The sequence below is a fragment of the Heptranchias perlo genome, chromosome 1 (assembly GCF_035084215.1).
Source record: "Heptranchias perlo isolate sHepPer1 chromosome 1, sHepPer1.hap1, whole genome shotgun sequence".
NCBI classification, from domain to species: Eukaryota; Metazoa; Chordata; class Chondrichthyes; order Hexanchiformes; family Hexanchidae; genus Heptranchias; species Heptranchias perlo.
Genome location: NC_090325.1, coordinates 22,550,436 through 22,571,386, shown reverse-complemented (window position 1 = coordinate 22,571,386; position 20,951 = coordinate 22,550,436). Strand labels below are relative to the sequence as shown.

At 42.9% G+C, this 20,951-nt stretch overlaps 1 protein-coding gene across 9 annotated transcripts in view; it reads right to left on the bottom strand.

Moving 5' to 3' along the window:
* Positions 1 to 2,922: 2,922 nt before the first annotated feature.
* The window catches only part of LOC137320406 (zinc finger matrin-type protein 1-like), a 133,719-nt gene continuing 115,690 nt past the window's right edge, over positions 2,923 to 20,951 (bottom strand). For all 9 annotated transcript variants that reach the window (XM_067982120.1, XM_067982126.1, XM_067982130.1 and 6 more), the window contains 3 exons: positions 12,814 to 13,095; positions 7,562 to 7,658; positions 2,923 to 4,141 (listed from right to left, as the gene is read on the bottom strand). In XM_067982120.1, the coding sequence (XP_067838221.1) occupies positions 3,307 to 4,141; positions 7,562 to 7,658; positions 12,814 to 13,095 (1,214 nt within the window). In that variant the 3' untranslated portion in view covers positions 2,923 to 3,306. The remainder of the gene's footprint in view (positions 4,142 to 7,561; positions 7,659 to 12,813; positions 13,096 to 20,951) is intronic.

Below are 20,951 nucleotides of genomic sequence, written 5' to 3'. Positions count from 1 at the left end.
TGTCATCAGCAAATTTCAATATTGTTCACACAACTTCTAAATTCAGATTATTTATGTGTTTAGTAAATAGGAGCAGCACCAGCACAGACCCATCTGGAACACCACTCACCACATCTCCTCATTTTGGGACGTTTCTTTTACTCCTACCCTTTGCTTCCTGTCCTCCATCTCTATCGATGTGGTCACATTTCTCTTGTCTCCACGTGCCATAATTTTCACCATATGTTCATGTGGTCTGTTATCAAATGTTTTTTTTGAAAATGCCTAACATTTTTTGAATGTAATATTTTTCAGTACTGCAACTTGAACTCAATAATTACAATAAACTTTTTAAATTCATGATTATTAATGAGTCACTTCCTTGATTCTCACTTGTTCCTTTTGAATGTACAAAATAGTGTTTCAGCACACATCGTGATCATTAATGTGAAGCCTATAAGTTCAGAGCTTACCGTCAAGATTTGTAGAGCTTTCCAGAAATCTTTGCCAAATGTTTATTTAAACGGAGCAGGCCATGTGCATCTGTCACTCCTTGAAAACTTGTCGATATTGGTTTTGCGCTCTGAGTGAAACTGTGAATAACATCAGTTCATAGCTAAAGGAGGTGCAAAAATGAGCACTTAATTGTTTGGAGTATTGCACCACAGTCTCTTATCAAAATTACAGTCTCCCTACCACTGTCCTAGCTGATATGAGCTAACTCAGCACTGATCTGGGGTCAAACCTGAGACCTTGGCTCAACTATTCACTGCATTAACTTTCTGAGCCACTGAGGATACTTTGGTCGCCGGTTCTTCTGCCTCAAACTTCTAAGACAAGAAGAATGAACCAACTCTGTATTTTGAACAGCTTAAGGTTAGCCAGCCATCAGTAGAGAGCTTCACTATTACAGAAATTGCAACCAGGATTTTCTTGTCGGAATAGGAAAGCCACCCCTTTCCATTCAAACAGGATGGCATGGAATAGAACAGCTCCATAATCTACAAAAGCATTTTCTGCAACAGTGGGTATCAATGAAAAGAAACTACATTCTGTCACAGTTTGGAGTTGGAAATAAATCTTCAGTAGAATTTGTTAAGCCTAACCTGTACCTGTAATCAGTGGGAAAAGTTGGTGTCTGAACTTGGCATGTTGGGATCAAATTGGTGCCACTAACGAAACATAAACCCTTGCAGACCAAGCAATGACACCGAGATAAATATCTGTAACAGAGGCTGAAGTTCACCCACAGAGATTGTTTAAATCAAATCATTGTGAGACAGAGGACCATAAATTATGCCATTGACAGGGGTTTCCACGACATGAATTATCAGCCCTAAATGGCTGCGGCAGGAATAATTGTCATTGTCGGAAATCCAGCAATTTCACGATCGCAATAAACTTCAACGGGGAGCTTCACGGTGAGGCCAATGGTGCAAATTGTCCAGCAATTTGTGGGGAATCTGAACTCATGATGTTTTTCTTTTACGTTTCAAATTGCTGGATTTTTTAACGAATTAATAATGGCGAGTGCTGATAATGTGTCATTATTTTCCCAGCAATCTCTGGCCTATTATACATTTTTTTTCAAGACGAGCAGATCCCCTGTGGCATTGCTCATGGTGAGTCCATGGATTTGCTGATTTATAGCAATAGGAGATGTAAAGGATACCAGCAGAACCACTGATGTACAGTGACTGAATAAGTCAAATTACATTTTTATTAAATTATTTTCTGGGATTTTTATAACCGGAGCTTTGGGGAGTGAATTCCACAGCTGGCCATTTTTCTGTGAAAACTGTAAGTGAGTGGCCTTTATTTCACATATATTCCTTTACCTGTGCATTTAACTTTTATCTCTCAGCAGTTTTAAAGCTGAGAATAAACAGCAAAATGATATTCGAGTGATACCAATTGTAATTAGATATCTAGTATTTATCAGTACTGGCTTGCTAGGCCACTACAGGGGCAATAAGGAAGAGTCAACCACATTGGTGTGGAACTGGAATCACATATAGGCCAGACCAGGGAAGGATGGCAGATTTCCTTCCCTAAAGGACCAGTTGGGTTTTACGACAATTCAGCAGCTTCATGGTCACTTTTACTGATACCAGCTTTTTTTTTACACTAAATTCAAATTCTCAAACTGCCATGGTGGGATTTGAAGTCACGTTCGCTGGATTATTAGTCCAAGCTTCTGGATTACTAATCCACTAATATAACCACTACACTACCGTACTTGTACAGGTATGAGTTGCTATAAGGCTGTAAAACTACAGGTTAAGTAAATGCTGTGTGAGTTAATTCAATGGTTAATTGCTATTCAGGTTGGAGATCAGTACCTTGGCCGTGTGGAAAGATCAATTAAGAGGCAACAGGCATTGTGGCACTGATATTTTTTGTTCCTGGAGAATTTTTCTGTACATCTCACACGACTGATTTTGCTTCTTTATACTTTTTTTTGTTGAAGTGTGACACAGAAATTCACATTTGACAGTGTATGACACCCAGTGTGACGGACAGAAAGTGCACACATATAATGTAGAGAGCAAATCTCCTGTGCACTACTCAGGGTAAGTCAGAGGATGTGCTATTGAATATGAGCAGTGACAATTAAACAATGCAAAATGGAATGTATTATTCTGCTGTGTAAGTGTAGATGTATGTTCCTTTAAGGTTCTGAAGTCTAATTGATGTTAAGTAAACATCTGTGTTGTTGGGAGTTTGTACATTCAAAAAGGCTGATTTTATTTAATTCTACTTTTTTCCCTCTAAATGTGTAACAGAAATTTGCATTAGGCAGTATGTGACATCTAAAGCATATAAAGAAGTTTATATATATATAAAAAAACTTCTTTATATGCATGCATTTCCTGTCCAGCACACACATATATATTTCATATAGCATGTATATAATGTGTGATATTACTTAACAAGAAAACATTTAAAACTATAATCACACTGTTTATTAAAAGTTGAACAAGTTTGAATGGCCCAAGAATTTACAATTTACTGTAACTTATTAGAATTCTCATTGCAGATTTGACAAAGCTAACAGCAAATGTATAAGGACAACTTAAAACATTACTTTAGATATCAGCATTATATTTCACAATTAAGATTACTGCTGATTTTTTTAAAAATGTCTTAGTACAACAAACGGAGCTCATAGATGGCCAACACCCAAACAATATTAATTTACTGGGGAGGAGAAAAATAATAGAATCTTCAAGCACATCTATTAACAACCATATATTTTTATTCTCAGAAGTGCTTGAGCAAATTAAGACGATGATCAAGCATCAAAGTCCTTGCAAAACCTTTGCATCAAATTCCCAAAATAGATTCATCCCAAAGCTTTTCTTCTTCTGTTCTTGTATCAACTTCCTTCTTCTTTTTCTGCTTTTTATGTTTTTGTTTTATTTCTTCTTTTTCTGTACAAAGGTCCTTTTTTTCCTTTTTATGTTTTATCTTTGCCTCTTTGCCCAGTTCAAGCTCCTCTTTATCCTTTTGCTCTGGTTTCTGCTTTGACTGATCTTTACTTTGTTCCAATTCTGGCCCTTCAACACTTTTCTCTTTTCTGTAGCTCTGATATTCGCTATCTCTTTTAGATTCCGTCTCCTTGTTTCTTTTCTCCCTTCTGTGTTTCTTCTTCGTCCCCCTCTTGTCCTTTTTGTACGAACCAGTGCTGTCATCGGAGGTCATGGGTTTACAATCGTCGGCGGACTCCATGCTAGATAGGTCTTGACTATTTTGTGGATGGGTTGGCATTAGAGGAGGTGGCCTTTCTGTATAATACTCTACATGAAAGTCACTGTTTTGCAAGTACTGGACCATCGGATGGTCAACTTGCAACAGGGGCCACTGTGGTACATCGGCTTCTACATCTGTTGGGAAAACCTGCTCATCTGGGAAGCCACTTGGATTCGCCGCAGGCATGTCTTGTCTGATTTCTAATGGATATTCAGGAGAGGGGGGAGATCTGCCTGAAGGTAAGTCCCCAATCTCCTCTTCTTCTGGCCAGTCCTCAAATTTTCTAAAGGACACCTTTGGCACAAGGCCTCTTGCTTTCTGAACTTTAATGAAGTCATCAAGTTCGTCCTGGAACGAGTCGTATTTCTTCGTCTTGGTATTCTTTACCAGGTTGACCACTTTATTTTCTCTGTAGATAAAAAAAAATCATGATTAGCTCATATTATTTTTAGCAAATCCTGTTTATTCTTTTGACAATTTGGTTCAGTAAAAGAAGCAAGTTACATTACACAGTGCTCCCAGATTATAACCTGCCCACTGCTGTTTAATGCACAGTTATTTCTTACAAGTCCCTGATCATTTCACTGTTTCCAGTACTGGAGGAGCAAAAATTTCCTCCAACTAAATACTGGGAAGAACAAAACCATTGTCTTCAGTCCCTAGCCACCAACTCCATCTCTCTCCCCTTGCCACTGTCTGAGGCTGAATCAAACCATTCGCAATCTTGGCATTCTATTTGATCCTGAATGAGCTTCTGACCACATATCTGCTCCATCACCAAGACTGCCGACTTCCACCTCATTGCCTGTCTCCACCCCGCCTCAGCTCATCTGCTGCTGAAACCCTCATCCATGCCTTTGTTACCTCCAGACTGGACTATTCCAATGCTCACCTGGCTGGCCTCCAATCTTCCACCCTCTATATACTTGAGCTCATCCAAAACTCTGCTGCCTATATCGTAATTCGCACCAAGTCCCGTTCTCACTGATCTACATTAGCTCCCTGTCTGGGAACGCCTCGATTTTAAAATTCTCATCCTTGTTTTCAAATCCCTGCATGGCCTCACCCCTCCCTATCTCTGTAACCTCCTCCAGTCCTACAACCCTCCGAGATCTCTGCGCTCCTCCAATTCTGGCCTCTTGCACATCCCCGATTTTAATCGCTCCTCCATTGGCGGCCGTGCCTTCAGCTGCCTAAGCCCTAAGCGCTAAGCGCTGGAATTCCCTCCCTAAACTTTTCCACCTCTCTACTTCTCTCTCCTCCTTTAAGATGCTCCTTAAAACCTACCTCTTTGACCAAGCTTTTGGTCACCTGTCCTAATATCTCCTTATATGGCTCGGTGTTAAATTTTGTTTGATAATGCTCCTGTGAAGAACCTTGGGACATTTTACTACATTAAAGGTGCTATATAAATGCAAGTTGTTGTAACTACGAAAAAACATACGGAAAAGACCATCTGGTCCATCAAGCCTGCCCCACATAGGTATGATGCCTGAAGCATCATGATTAGACACCCCCTACTCAGATTCCCTGCAATCTCTTGGACGAGGCAATAAACCAGATTTAAAAACCCATATCCAATTAGGAAAAAAAAAATCTGGAAAATAAGTATTTTTCTGCGTGCATTTATGTGAAAATGTACCAACTGTGCCTAGGGGAAATGCAATTGTTGGGAAATTTTGCTGAACGATGAAGAAACAAAGTTTGTTTTGAATGCCCCAAACAGGACGTCATTTGAGCAGCAACTTGAAGAGTCATATAAGATTTTGATAACATGGAAACTTTGCAGATATCAAAGGAGCAACAAAAAAACCCACTGAAAGATATCATAACCATCAGAAGTGAAAACAAAAATAAAAAAAAACTGAATTGCTGAAATTCGAAGTATACATTGAGTTTGAAGAAGCATTTGTTTTTGAACTGAGAAAAATTCTCAAATTTTTGTTCAGTTTCTTGGAAATGACTACTGATATTTTCAGTGGAATCACTAAAATGATGATTTTTATACACAGCTTGTTAAGAAAAATACACATGCACACATATTTTAAAATATCTTTAATTTAACGGACTGCAACTCCTGCTACTCTGACAGGTATTTTCAGTGTGTTCAAGCTCAGCAGGTTCCTATCCACCTACAGTTCAACTCCATGGGTCAGAAGGTTGTGGGTTCAAGTCCCACTCTATAGACTTGAGCACATAATCCAAACTGACACTCCAGTGCAGTACTGAGGGAGTGCTGCATCGTCGGAGGTGCCGACTTTCGGTCGAGACGTTAAACCCTTTCAGATAGACGTAAAAGATCTCACGGCACTATTTCGAAGAAGAGCAGGGGAGTTCTCCTGGCCAATATTTATCCCTCAAACAACATCACTAAAACAGATTATCTGGTCGTTATCACACTGCTGTTTGTGGGACCTTGTTGTGCACAAATTGGCTGCTGCATTTCCTACATTGCAACAGTGACTACACTTCAAAAGTACTTCATTGGCTGTAAAGGGCCTTGGGACGTCCTGAGGTCATGAAAGATGCAATATAAATAAATGCAAGTCTTTCTTTGTCTTTACAAGTTGACCATGGGACAGTGACAGTAGACATGTTACAATGAGTCGGCCATTCAAACATATATGGAGGAAGGTAGGGTCAGCAGGACTAGGTGTGTGCTGGAGCAACTCAAGAAGTAAATAAAGTACCTTGCGAGCAATGTGGGTGCAAATTACTCTTACTAAAAATAAAATCAATCATAATCTTAACCCTGAAATCAGACTTTTATATATTGTATTGAAACACACAACCTTAGCTGTTTGAGGAAAACTCTGCACATGCTCAACATGATACAGCTTAGTCAAACTTACATTGAAAATGAAGAAATAACAGGCATTATATTGCAGCTTTCAAGCTTTCAGAACATCCTAAAGCATTCCACAACCAATGAAGTACGTTTTATGTACAGTCACTTCTGCAATGTAGGTAAATGCGACAGCCAATTTGCACACGGCAAATGAGATGAACGACCAGACAATCTCTTTTGGTGATGATGGTTGAGGGATAAATGTTGGCCAGGACACCAGGAGAACTCAAACAGTGCCTCGGAATAATTTACATCTATCCGAGCAGGCAGTCGGGGCCCCAGTTTAATGTCTCATCTGAAATGCGGTATCTCCGACGGTGTTGCACTCTCTCAGCCTTGATTAAATGCTCAAGTGTCTGGAGTGGAGCTTGAACCTCCGACCTTCTGACTTAGAGGCAAGACTGACAGTACATGTCAGAGCCAGCAATTTGTATCTGAGCAGCGAGATGATTTGCCCCAAGTTAGCCAGGTGACACTAATGCTCAATATGATGGAGGTTGCCATTTTTAATTCCATGGAAAATGCACACCACTATGAACTATCCTTATACATTGCATTGGGATATATCCATCAATTATTGTGTGTTGTTAAGGCGCTACTTTAGAAAAAAGACACAAGCAGCTGTATGGATTTTCCCGATGGGATAACTTTGTCCAAAAGAAACTCGGACAATACAATTCTATATATTGAATTTAGTTCAAGTACATCTTGAAGGTGATGCAAATCAAGATGACAGAGTGAATTCTGCAGTGGTAAATACAAGTGGACTAAAAAAGCTATTGACCTAGATGAGAGTTAAGTATCCATAAAAGACAGACAGCACAAATTAAAAATTGATAGGCAAAGAACTTTGTTCCATGAAGACTTATTCTACGGCTCATTACCACCAAGCTACATGAGATTGTCATTCAATCCCAATCATTAAGATTACAAGTGTATTTGCATCAATAGGATTTGGCTGAAAAAATATAAAGCTCTTACTTCAGCTGATGTTTGTATCCTTGCAGGTGACACTGGTACTGTTCAATGGAATTAAGTGTAACATTGCAGATAGCACACGGATAGTCACCTGTTCCTACTACAAAACATATATTGAATTATTTTACCAATCAATTACCAAAATCTGTGCAAAAATAAGATTGTTACAATTTCAGCTTACTTATTTTCATACTTACAAATGTTTCGAGGTTAAAAATGTAAATCTAATACATTCCTATTGCACTGTTTGATAATCTATACTGTTCCTACCACACCTAAATGTTTACACCGTCGGTGTCTACTGCATATTGGACAGCTGTGGAGGAGTCAGGAGTCTCTCGCACATTTCGTTCCTCTTAGCCTTACATAACTGGAAGGAACAAGTCCATTACTGCAATCTCAATTTGGCTTAGTTCTTTGTTATATTCTTGAACCTTCTTTGGAGGCTCTGCTTGAATTGTAGGATGGGACATGCAAAAGTGCTCCTTCTTACAAAAGGAACACCTATGTCACTTTGTACTAAATATCCTTGGTTTTCCAGATTAATTTTAGCCTTGTAGAGTCCTCTAGAACCATGCTGGTGACATGTGGTACACCCCTGATCCATGTGTGCCTTGGAGTAGCTGGATTTCTTATCACTCAAGAAGCTTGATACCATCCAGTTTGCTTGATCAAAACCTCTGCCACTGGACTCGATATGCACTCCCTCTTGCACTGGCACATTTTGCCTACAGTATGTACTATCTACAGGATGCACTGAAGCAACTCATTAAGCTTACTTTAGCAACATCTCCAAGTCCTGTAATCTTACCACCAAGACAGACAAGAGCAATGTGAACACCATCACCTCCCAAGTTTCACACCACATATATTGCCACTCCTTTATTGTCACCAGGTCAAAATCTTGGAATTCCCTAATCAACCCCATTGTGGGGCCACCACCATCACAAAAACTGCAGCGGTTCAAGAAGGCAGTCCACCATCACCTTCTCAGGGCAATTAGGGATAGGTAAAAAAATGTGGCCTCGGCAGTGTCGCCCACATCCCAAGGACAGATGGTTAATTACTTGGTGATTTTATATTGGTGCTTGTCTAGTTCCGAAAAAAAGGAGGGCTTTTGGCAGATACAAAAGGCTAAAGACGGAGGAAGCCCTAGAGGAGTACAAAAAGTGCAGGGGGATACTTAAAAAAGAAATTAGGAGATCAAGGAGGGGCCATGAAATAACACTGGCGAGCAAAATAAAGGAAAATCCTAAGATGTTTTATAAGTATATTAAGGGTAAGAGGATGACTAGGGAAAAAATAGGGCCCATTAGGGACAAAAATGGCAATCTGTGTGTGGAGCCGGCAGATGTCGGAGGGGTTCTAAATGAATTTTTTGCATCTGTTTTCACTATGGAGAAGGACGATGTAGACATAGAAATACGGCAGGGGGACTGTGATATACTCGAACATATTAACATCGAGCGGGAGGAGGTATTGGCGGTTTTAGCAGGCCTAAAAATGGATAAATCCCCAGGCCCGGACGAAATGTATCCCAGGCTACTGTGTGAGGCAAAGGAGGAGATTGCGAGGGCTCTAACACATATATTCAGAACCTCTCTGGCCACAGGGGATGTGCCAGAGGACTGGAGAACCGCTAATGTAATACCATTATTCAAGAAGGGGAGTAGGGAAAAACCGGGGAACTACAGGCCAGTGAGCCTAACATCAGTGGTAGGAAAATTATTGGAAAAAATTCTGAAGGACAAAATTAGTCTCCACTTGGAGAAGCAAGGATTAATCAGGGATAGTCAACATGGCTTTGTCAAGGGAAGATCATGTCTGACTAATTTGATTGAATTTTTTGAGGGGGTGACTAGGCATGTGGATGAGGGTAACGCAGTGGATGTGGTATACATAGATTTCAGTAAGGCCTTCGATAAAGTCCCCCACAGGAGACTGGTCAAGAAGGTACGAGCCCATGGAATCCAGGGTGCCTTGGCACTTTGGATACAAAACTGGCTTAGTGGCAGAAGTTTCAAGATCTCGAGATCTTGAAACATTTGCCTGAGGAAGGAGAAAATCTCCGAAAGCTTGTGAATTTAAAATAAAATTGCTGGACTATAACTTGGTGTTGTAAAATTGTTTACAATTGTCAACCCCAGTCCATCACCGGCATCTCCACATCATTAGTGGCAGAAGGCAGAGGGTGATGGTCGAAGGTTGTTTTTGTGACTGGAAGCCTGTGGCCAGTGGGGTACCACAGGGATCGGTGCTGGGTCCCTTGCTGTTTGTGGTCTACATTAATGACTTGGATATGAATGTAAAAGGTATGATCAGTAAGTTCGCTGATGATACAAAAATTGGTAGGGTGGTAAATAGCGAGGAGGATAGCCTCAGTCTGCAGGACGATATAGATGGGTTGGTCAGATGGGCGGAACAGTGGCAAATGGAATTTAACCCGGAAAAGTGCAAGGTGATGCACTTTGGAGGGACTAACAAGGCAAGGGAATACACAATGAATGGGAGGACCCTAGGCAAGACAGAGGGTCAGAGGGATCTTGGTGTGCAAGTTCACAGATCCCTGAAGGCAGCGGAACAGGTAGATAAGGTGGTAAAGAAGGCATACGGGATACTTGCCTTTATTAGCCGAGGCATAGAATATAAGAGCAAGGAGGTTATGATGGAGCTGTATAAAACACTGGTTAGGCCACAGCTGGAGTACTGTGTGCAGTTCTGGTCGCCACACTACAGGAAGGATGTGATCGCTTTGGAGAGGGTGCAGAGGAGATTCACCAGGATGTTACCAGGGCTGGAGCGCTTCAGCTATGAAGAGAGACTGGGAAGATTGGGTTTGTTTTCCTTGGAGCAGAGGAGGCTGAGGGGGGACATGATTGAGGTGTACAAAATTATGAGGGGCACAGATAGGATGGATACTAAGGAGCTTTTTCCCTTCGTTCAGGGTTCTATAACAAGGGGACATAGATTCAAGGTAAAAGGCGGGAGGTTTAGAGGGGATTTGAGAAAGAACTTTTTCACCCAGAGGGTGGTTGGAGTCTGGAACTCACTGCCTGAAAGGGTTGTGGAGGCAGGAACCCTCACAACATTCAAGAAGCATTTGGATGAGCACTTGAAATGCCATAGCATACAAGGCTACGGACCAAATGCTGGAATATGGGATTAGAGTAGACAGGGCTGATGGCCGGCGCGGACACGATGGGCCGAAGGGCCTCTATCCGTGCTGTATAACTCTATGACTATGATTCCAGGAGACCAATGTCTGTGACCCGACTCCCTGGATTTACAACACTAAATCCATTAGCATCACAGACAAACAAAAAATGTCAGATGTCAGACTCCTGGAATCTGAACTAAACAAGTGCCACTGCGACTTTGCATCATGATCTTCAGTCCAGCCCCCATGCTACTCAAAAACACTGGCTTCCAATAAAGTTAAATAAAGTAGTTTCGGAACACGTTAGCCTATCCCTGTAACCTATGTTACTACAGAAGTTTTGGATGGAAACAGAAACATGAAACGTTGGTCCCCATAAAGGCCAAGTAATTCATATAATTTAGTACCATGTATTATGGATACAGTGGCACTTTTTAAGAGAGCTGGCTGGAACACTTTTCGCCAGAAGTACTTCCCACGAGTACTCCCCCCACAAGTAAAGTGATCCATGTAAGAATTTGTATGCATCTATGTGAGAGACTCCAAAATCAGGGAAAGGCACTCGTGTGAGTTTTTGCAAGTGTGGGGCAATTATTCTGGATCAGTTGAGTTATTATTTATTTTCCTCTCAATGGGGCCCAGGAGCCAGAAGCATCTTTGAATTATGTATCCTCACTGTGACAGCAACTCATTAAACATAGGGGAACAAAACTTAAGGGAGACATAATCCAATATGACAAGCCAGACAACGGGAGATTGGAATTGAGTCAATCCTCTGTGGTAGACTCAATAAGCTACCTGAGGTACCCAAGTCCAAAATACTCCCTTTGTTCAAGTTATTAAAAAGATATGGAACACAACCCTAGGAACTACAGGTCTCTAACAAGAAAAACAGTGAAGTGTTTTGTATAGAAACAAATTAAAATAAACACTATAATAGCAAACAAAGGAACTTTATACAAACATGTTAAGTGTTTGTACTATGGTATTCAAAGAGTCTAATTTCAAGGCAAAAATGTCATGTAATTGCAAAAGCAAATAAATGTTGAACAGATCCATAGAATGCAAGACTAAAGAAGTGATGCCAACACTCTTCAAAGCATTGAACAAGCGAGAGTTGTCTCCAAATATGGTACTTACTCAGATATAGAGGCAGTGCGAAAGGGTCAGAGAATGGGAAAGGGACAGAGAATGGGAAAAGGGGCAGAGAACGAGAAAAGGAACGAGAACGAGAAAAGGAACGAGAACGAGAAAAGGAACGAGAACGAGAAAAGGAACGAGAACGAGAAAAGGAACGAGAACGAGAAAGGGGCCGAGAACGAGAAAAGGAACGAGAACGGGAAAAGGAACGAGAACGAGAAAAGGAACGAGAACGGGAAAGGGGCCGAGAACGGGAAAGGGGCCGAGAACGGGAAAGGGGCCGAGAACGGGAAAGGGGCCGAGAACGGGAAAGGGGCCGAGAACGGGAAAGGGGCCGAGAACGGGAAAGGGGCCGAGAACGGGAAAGGGGCCGAGAACGGGAAAGGGGCCGAGAACGGGAAAGGGGCCGAGAACGGGAAAGGGGCCGAGAACGGGAAAGGGGCCGAGAACGGGAAAGGGGCCGAGAACGGGAAAGGGGCCGAGATTGGAAGCATAGATGATTCCAGGTTTTAGATCATCAAGTTAAGAAGATAGGTTGAATCTGTTTTTAGTAGGGAACAAAGATTATAATTATGAAAGGAACAAAAAGGTGGAGGCAAGTTTTAATTTTGTGCAACTAGTAGATATAATCGACATGTTATTTTCTTCATACACGGAACAGATTGTCACAATGAAAGCATCTTTCATTGTATTTTTACACAAGGTTATCTTCAGATTTAGTTTGTGGTTGCTTCTATAAAGGCCGCACAAGTGTGCAAATTTGTGAACCACAGATTTATTTACAAGCCATTATGGACTACTTGTTTAGCTTTTTTTCCGGCATTTTCAAAATCCTTAATAATCATAAGCTTCTGATTTAGAGTTAGCGATGCCAGTAAATATAATCACATTCTGGGCAAGTTCAGTCTGTTGTAATCTCCAGCTCTCTTCCAATGCGCTGATGCTCATAATTACTCACCATTCTTTTCAGAAGAATCAGTCTCCTTTCCCATTTCCTCCATTAGTTGTCTCCTTGCATCATTTTTCTTGTGCTTCTTGCCATTATAATGTTGCTGGGCCATTAGTGGGTTGTTAAAGGAGGCACTACAGAGTTTGCAGAACTTGTTGGAATCTTCCAGGTCCAAAGCTGTGGAGGCTGCTGAGGGGGCTTCATGAGTCTCCTCTTGCTTGCCCTTTTCAGGTTGGTCACTCTGCACAGAACTGTTCCCCTCTGAAGGTGTACTTGCCACATTTGTGGACACTGTGATAGAACATAGCACCAAAATTCAAAGTAATGGCCACAATGATTCAAGATAGCTTTCAAATCCTAAGCTTCACACTACTATGTACAGATTATACTGGAGGAAAGGCCAGACTTGCATCTTTAATGCCGAGCAACTGGCTAACAAATCATATTCACATCAGTGCATAATTCATGCCCCAAGTTTGGGGTCATAAAAATACAAAGGTACAATTTATACACCAGATTTGATCATATTTCAAATTTTCATTCTAAAAGGTAAGGCAACAATAATTCTCAAACATCTCATTCCAATGTTTTAGTTAATTAATACTCTTTCACTGTAACTTACCCAATTCACACCTGTAAAAAAAACAATATTTTACAAATAAAACAGATACATTACACAACATGAGCGGAATTCCATCTTCTAAAGCTATTTGCATTACAGAAATCAAGGGGTCAATTTTCGGATGGCCGAGCGGGTGCGTTCGTGGCCGGGGGGGGGGGGGCTCCTAAAATTGGGGATTCCCCGAGCGGGTCCGAAGCCCGGCTCTAACCTGCCCACTTTCGGGTTCCCCAACGACGTGAATCGGTGTGCGCGCAGCCCCCGCACGCGGGACTCCCACCGGCAATCAAAGCCGGGGGGATCCCACTTAAGATCATTATCTGGGCACTTGAGGTTGTTTACAGACCTCATTAGTTGGAGATTTTAGGAGGGTTCGGATTTTGGACTACCCAGAGCATCTTTCCCATGCTGGGGGAAATATTCCCTGTTTAAACAGACGTGTTGCAGCCAGCAGCCAGTGGCAGATAGAAAGGTCCATTTAACAGGTAAACCCTTGTACATTGCAGCAGGGCACTTTGTCACCTCAGACAAAGTTTTGCTTGCCACACCGTTGTCTCCACACTCCAAATTATTAAATCATAACCTAAACTCTGCTGTCCAAACACATTTACCTACTTTATGGACCCTCTCACCCTCACACTGTCAGGATGTGGGAGGCGGGGGGAGGGGGGGTTCCATTGCTGCATTCATCACTCCATTGGAGGACGAGCAACATCACCAGCCTCGCCAGGCATGCCGTCCACCTCCGCCACGTGCAGCTACACAACACAGTGCTGCGCAACAGGCACCTGCACAAAGTAGTCGTGCAACTACACATACACCCACTGTAGGGTGACCCAATGGGTGGCATCAAGGGTGTTCATGGAGAACCTCAAGAAAGAGCATTATTGCACAAGCCAGTCAAGAATGGTCAAGATGTGGCAGTAGTGGTGACAATGTAATATGTAATGTGAGTTGTTCAGAAATCGAATATAAGTAAAAACCATGACAAACCTTCACACACCCTTGTGCATCTCCTTCATGCTCACGACACATTTGCCTTATGCTTCCTACTACACATATGTGATGCATGCTCTGTGGCTGCAGCACAGGTAGTGGCAGGTGCGGTGAGGCTGACCATGAAAGAGATGCATCAGAGGGTGAGTATGAGATCTCGCCATGAGATTGTATGAGGATTGGGTTGAGTGGTAGTGGTGGGATGAGTACTGACAAAGTGAGTAAGTGCAGGTAAGATGAGGATGAGCTTTGAGTGGGTGTGAGGATTGATGTGACAGAGTAGTGTTGGCAGTGCTGAAGGAGATGTGGGGTGGGGGCGGTGATGTGGCAGAGGGAGTGTAGGGGAATGAGTAAATGTACTCACTTCGGCTGACCTACTTAGGTCATTGAAGCGCCTCCTGCACTGTATGCAGGTGCGTGATATGTTGGTGGTGCTGGTGACCTCCTCTGCCACCTCGAGCCAGGCCTTCATGGTGGCAGAGGCAGGCCACTTCCTTCCGTCCGCCGGGGAGAAGATCCTTTTCCTCCTCCTCCTCCTCACCCCATCCAGTAAGACCTGGAGTGAGGCATCATTAAACCTGGGAGCAGCCTTCCCCCTGGGCTGCTCCATGCTCTTATTTTGCCTATTTTCTGCAGCGTCAGTCAGTGGAGGACTGCCCCTTTAAATAGGACTCCTCCAGCTGACAGCCTATAATGCGGGTGTGCAGTCCACCCGCTGCGCAGCTTTCCAGCGTGAAACCCGGAAGGCAAGGTAAGCGGCTTCAATTTACTTACGATCGCGTGCCAAACCCACCGATTTCACTGGACGCATTACCCACGTGCCCAGTCGACCCCCCGCTGCCAACCCGCCTCCCTCCTAATATCGGGCCCCAAGCCACTAACTACAGTGTTAGAGAGAATTCTGGTCACCTCCTTGACAAGAATCACTGAATTCTCAACAAGCACTAACTAGGGTAATTACAGGCTTGTTCAACATCTGTGATAGGGGAACATAGGAACAGGAGTAGGCGATTCAGCCCCTCGTGCCTGCTCCGCCATTTGATAAGATCATGGCTGATCTGTGATCAAACTCCATATACCTGCCTTTGGCCCATATCCCTTAATACCTTTGGTTGCTAAAAAGCTATCTATCTCACATTTAAATTTAGCAATTGAGCTAGTATCAATTGCCGTTTGTGGAAGAGAGTTCCAAACTTCTACAACCCTTTGTGTGTAGAAATGTTTTCTAATCTCACTCCTGAAAGGTCTGGCTCTAATTTTTAGACTGTGCCCCCTACTCCTAAAATCCCCAACTAGCGGAAATAGTTTCTCTCCATCCATCCTATCCGTTCCCCTTAATATCTTATAAACTTCAATCAGATCACCCCTTAACCTTCGAAACTCCAGAGAATACAACCCCAATTTGTGTAATCTCTCCTCGTAACTTAACCCTTGAAGTCCGGGTATCATTCTAGTAAACCTACACTGCACTCCCTCCAAGGCCAATATGTCCTTCCGAAGGTGCGGTGCCCAGAACTGCTCACAGTACTCCAGGTGCGGTCTAACCAGGGTTTTGTGTAGCTGCAGCATAACTTCTGCCCCCTTGTACTCTCGTCCTCTAGATATAAAGGCCAGCATTCCATTTGCCTTATTGATTATTTTCTGCACCTGTTCATGACACTTCAATGATCTATGTACCTGAACCCCTAAGTCCCTTTGGACATCCACTGTTTTTAACTTTTTACCATTTAGAAAGTACCCTGTTCTATCCTTTTTTGATCCAAAGTGGATGACCTCACATTTGTCTACATTGAATTCCATTTGCCACAGTTTCGCCCATTCACCTAATCTATCAATATCCCTTTGTAATTTTATGTTTCCATCTACACTGCTTACAATGCCACCAATCTTTGTGTCATCGGCAAACTTAGATATGAGACTTTCTATGCCTTCATCTAAGTCGTTAATAAATATTGTGAATAATTGAGGCCCCAAGACAGATCCCTGCGGGACTCCACTAGTCACATCCTGCCAATGTGAGTACATACCCATTATCCCTACTCTCTGTCGCCTTTCGCTCAGCCAATTTCCAAACAAGTCCGTACTTTTCCCTCGATTCCATGGGCTTCTATCTTAGCTAACAGTCTCTTATGTGTGACCTTATCAAATGCCTTCTGGAAGTCCATATAAATAACATCCATTGACATTCCCCTGTCCACTACTTTAGTCACCTCTTCAAAAAATTCAATCGGGTTTGTCAGGCACGACGTACCTTTCACAAATCCATGCTGGCTCTCTCTGATTAATTGAAAATTCTCGAGTTGTTCAGTCACCCTATCCTTAATTATAGACTCCAGCATTTTCCCCACAACAGATGTTAGGCTAACTGGTCTATAATTCCCCGGTTTCCCTCTCTCTCCTTTCTTAAAAAGCGGAGTGACATGTGCAATTTTCCAATCTAGAGGGACAGTTCCTGAATCTAGAGAATTTTGAAAGATTATAGTTAGGAATTATGGAATCTTACTAAATATTAGATGAAGAGAAAATAATTAAAAGCAGCCTTTAAAAGTTCTTTGGGGGAGTTGACAGATATGGTAGATTAGAGAAATACAGTGGATGGAGTTTCAGAAAGCCTTTGACAAGGCAATACACGAGATTATTGGAGAAGATTAAGCGGGATGGAATTAGGAGGAGCGAGGCAAATTGATTTAGAAGGAAGGAAACAGAGATTTGAAGAAAGTTTCCCAGAGTGGTTGGAAGTGGATAGTGGTGTCCCATAGGGTTCTGTTCTGGGATCACTTTGGTTCACTGTGCGCATCAATGATTTGGATGTAGGGTTAAAGGGAATGGTGTCCAAGTTTGCAGACGATACTAAAATAGGAGGCATAGTAAATAATTCAGAGGACCAAAATATGCTACAAGGGGATATTGATAAGATTGGTGGAATGGGCAAAAAAGTGGCAGATGGAATTAAATGTCAGGAAGTGTAAGGTGGTACATTTTGGTTTAAAAATAAAAGTAATAATTATACTTTGAATGGGGTAAATGTTGGGTGATGTGTAAGAGTAGAGAGATTTGGGGGTTCATATATTTTTTTTATTCGTTCATGGGATGTGGGCGTCGCTGGCGAGGCCGGCATTTATTGCCCATCCCTAATTGCCCTTGAGAAGGTGGTGGTGAGCCGCCTTCTTGAACCGCTGCAGTCCGTTTGGTGACGGTTCTCCCACAGTGCTGTTAGGAAGGGAGTTCCAGGATTTTGACCCAGCGACGATGAAGGAACGGCGATATATTTCGAAGTCGGGATGGTGTGTGACTTGGAGGGGAATGTGCAGGTGGTGTTGTTCCCATGTGCCTGCTGCTCTTGTCCTTCTAGGTGGTAGAGGTCGCGGGTTTGGGAGGTGCTGTCGAAGAAGCCCTGGCGAGTTGCTGCAGTGCATCCTGTGGATGGTACACACTGCAGCCACTGTGCGCCGGAGGGGGGGAAGGGAGTGAATGTTTAGGGTGGTGGATGGGGTGCCAATCAAGCGGGCTGCTTTATCTTGGATGGTGTCGAGCTTCTTGAGTGTTGTTGGAGCTGCACTCATCCAAGCAAGTGGAGAGTATTCCATCACACTCCTGACTTGTGCCTTGTAGATGGTGGAAAGGCTTTGTGGAGTCAGGAGGTGAGTCACTCGCCGCAGAATACCCAGCCTCTGACCTGCTCTTGTAGCCACAGTATTTATATAGCTGGTCCAGCTAAGTTTCTGGTCAATGGTGACCCCCAGGATGTTGATGGTGGGGGATTCGGCGATGGTAATGCCGTTGAATGTCAAGGGGAGGTGGTTAGACTCTCTCTTGTTGGAGATGGTCATTGCCTGGCACTTATCTGGCGCGAATGTTACTTGCCACTTATGAGCCCAAGCCTGGATGTTGTCCAGGTCTTGCTGCATGCGGACTCGGACTGCTTCATTATTTAAGGGGTTGCGAATGGAACTGAACACTGTGCAATCATCAGCGAACATCCCCATTTCTGACCTTATGATGGAGGGAAGGTCATTGATGAAGCAGCTGAAGATGGTTGGGCCTTGGACACTGCCCTGGGGAACTCCTGCAGCAATGTCCTGGGGCTGAGATGATTGGCCTCCAACAACCACTACCATCTTCCTTTGTGCTAGGTATGACTCCAGCCACTGGAGACTTTTCCCCCTGATTCCCATTGACTTCAATTTTACTAGGGCTCCTTGGTGCCACACTCGGTCAAATGCTGCCTTGATGTCAAGGGCAGTCACTCTCACCTCACCTCTGGATTCAGCTCTTTTGTCCATGTTTGGACCAAGGCTGTAATGAGGTCTGGAGCCGAGTGGTCCTGACGGAACCCAAACTGAGCATCGGTGAGCAGGTTATTGGTGAGTAAGTGCCGCTTGATAGCACTGTCAACGACACCTTCCATCACTTTGCTGATGATTGAGAGTAGACTGATGGGGTGGTAATTGGCCGGATTGGATTTGTCCTGCTTTTTGTGGACAGGACATTCCTGGGCAATTTTCCACATTGTCGGGTGGATGCCAGTGTTGTAGCTGTACTGGAACAGCTTGGCTAGAGGTGCAGCTCGTTCTGGATCACAAGTCTTCAGCACTACAGCTGGGATGTTGTCGGGGCCCATAGCCTTTGCTGTATCCAGTGCACTCAGCCGTTTCTTGATATCACGTGGAGTGAATTGAATTGGCTGAAGACTGGCTTCTGTGATGGTGGGGATATCGGGAGGAGGCCGAGATAGAGCATCCACTCGGCACTTCTGGCTGAAGATGGTTGCATTTATATTCATAAGATCTTAAAAGCAGCACCTCAAGTAGGTAACGGATAAAGCCATTAAAAAAGCTAACAGAATACTGGGTTTTATAGAATATAAAAGATGTAATGGTAAATCTGTATAAAATGTTAGTGAGACCATTATTGCTGTGTGCAGTTTTGAGCTCTGCACTCCAGAATGTTGAGGCAATAGAGAGGATAGTGTAGATTCACTAGATTGCTGCACAGTCTGAGGAAATACAAATAAGAAGAAAAACTTGAAATATTGGGACTGTTAATGTTAGAAAAGAGAAGTTGATAGGGGTGTTTAAAAATATGAAGGAATGGGGCAGTGAAACAGACTGATCCCAGTAATTGAGTCTGGAATGAGGTGAAATAGATGTGATTAAATGTAAGAGATTTAGGACAGATAGCAGGAGAATTTTAAAAAAAATTTACACAGAGGGCTGTGAGCCTGTGGCACTACCAGAGTTGGTGATTGATGCAGAGGCCATGTCAACATTTAAGAATAGGTTAGATAGGTGGTTGAAGAAAAGGGAATAAATGGATACGTGAACAGGATGGGCACATGGGATTGGGACTATTGTTCCTATGGAGGGTAAACACCAATTGACCGATTGGCAGAGTGTCCTGTTTCCATGTTGTAATTTCTATGTAAGTGAGTTGAGGTCAATTCTACTGTGACCAGATATGATGGTGGAACCCTAATCTCCCAGTCTGTGAATGAACTGTTGAATTTTGACTCAAACCAGAAGTTTGGAGCTATCCTAGTTCATTCTGCTATTGAGAGCAGATTCATACGGTCTCAACGGTTTTACACTTGAGAGTTGAATATTGCAGCTGATAAAAGTACAACTTAGTGTTGCCAGCAGGTCCTCAGTTCAAAATTGTAAGTTAATACAGATGCTACAATTCTAAGCCACACATAAACATAACTTCATTACTCTGAAACACTTCAGTTAGCCAGTTGTTCTCGCGCAAGCAAAGTTCTAGCACAGAAATTGTGTTACCATAACGGAGTTTTTAAAAAAAAAGTGTATCCTATATGAAAACAGATATAGCTTTCTGCTTAGCAGGGCTCAGTGCGAAAATAAATATTTTATAATGGGTTCAATTTCTGAAATGAGGTTGCCTGTAAAGTGGAGCAAGGGGATGAGGAAGAGGTGTGTTCAGATCCAATGCCCCTGCTCTTTGGGCACTGTGCATAAAGTGTGACCGGCAACTTTTTAGAAAACCAAATCGCATTTGTGCATTTAAGAGCACTAATCATTTTCAAGGGATGTTATCAGATCCAATTAAAGAGAGGACATGATAGATAATACTTCCAACGAGGTTTATGAGACTGACTGTCAAGGTAATTTGTAAGTTAGAACCACCTCACAAGTAGAGATGCTCATAACAGCTGTTTTATTTTAAACACTTTTAAACCAGGACAAAGCAGCCCACTTGATTGGTACCCCATCCACCACCCTAAACATTCACTCCCTTCACCACCAGCGCATTGTGGCTGCAGTGTGTACCATCCACAGAATGCACTGCAGCAACTCGCCAAGGCTTCTTCGACAGCACCTCCCAAACCCGCGACCTCTACCACCTAGAAGGACAAGGGCAGCAGGCACATGGGAACAACACCACCTGCACGTTCCCCTCCAAGTCACACAGACTTGGAAATATATCGCCGTTCCTTCATCGTCGCTTGGTAAAAATCCTGGAACTCCCTTCCTAACAGCACTGTGGGAGAACCTTCACCACACGGACTGCAGCG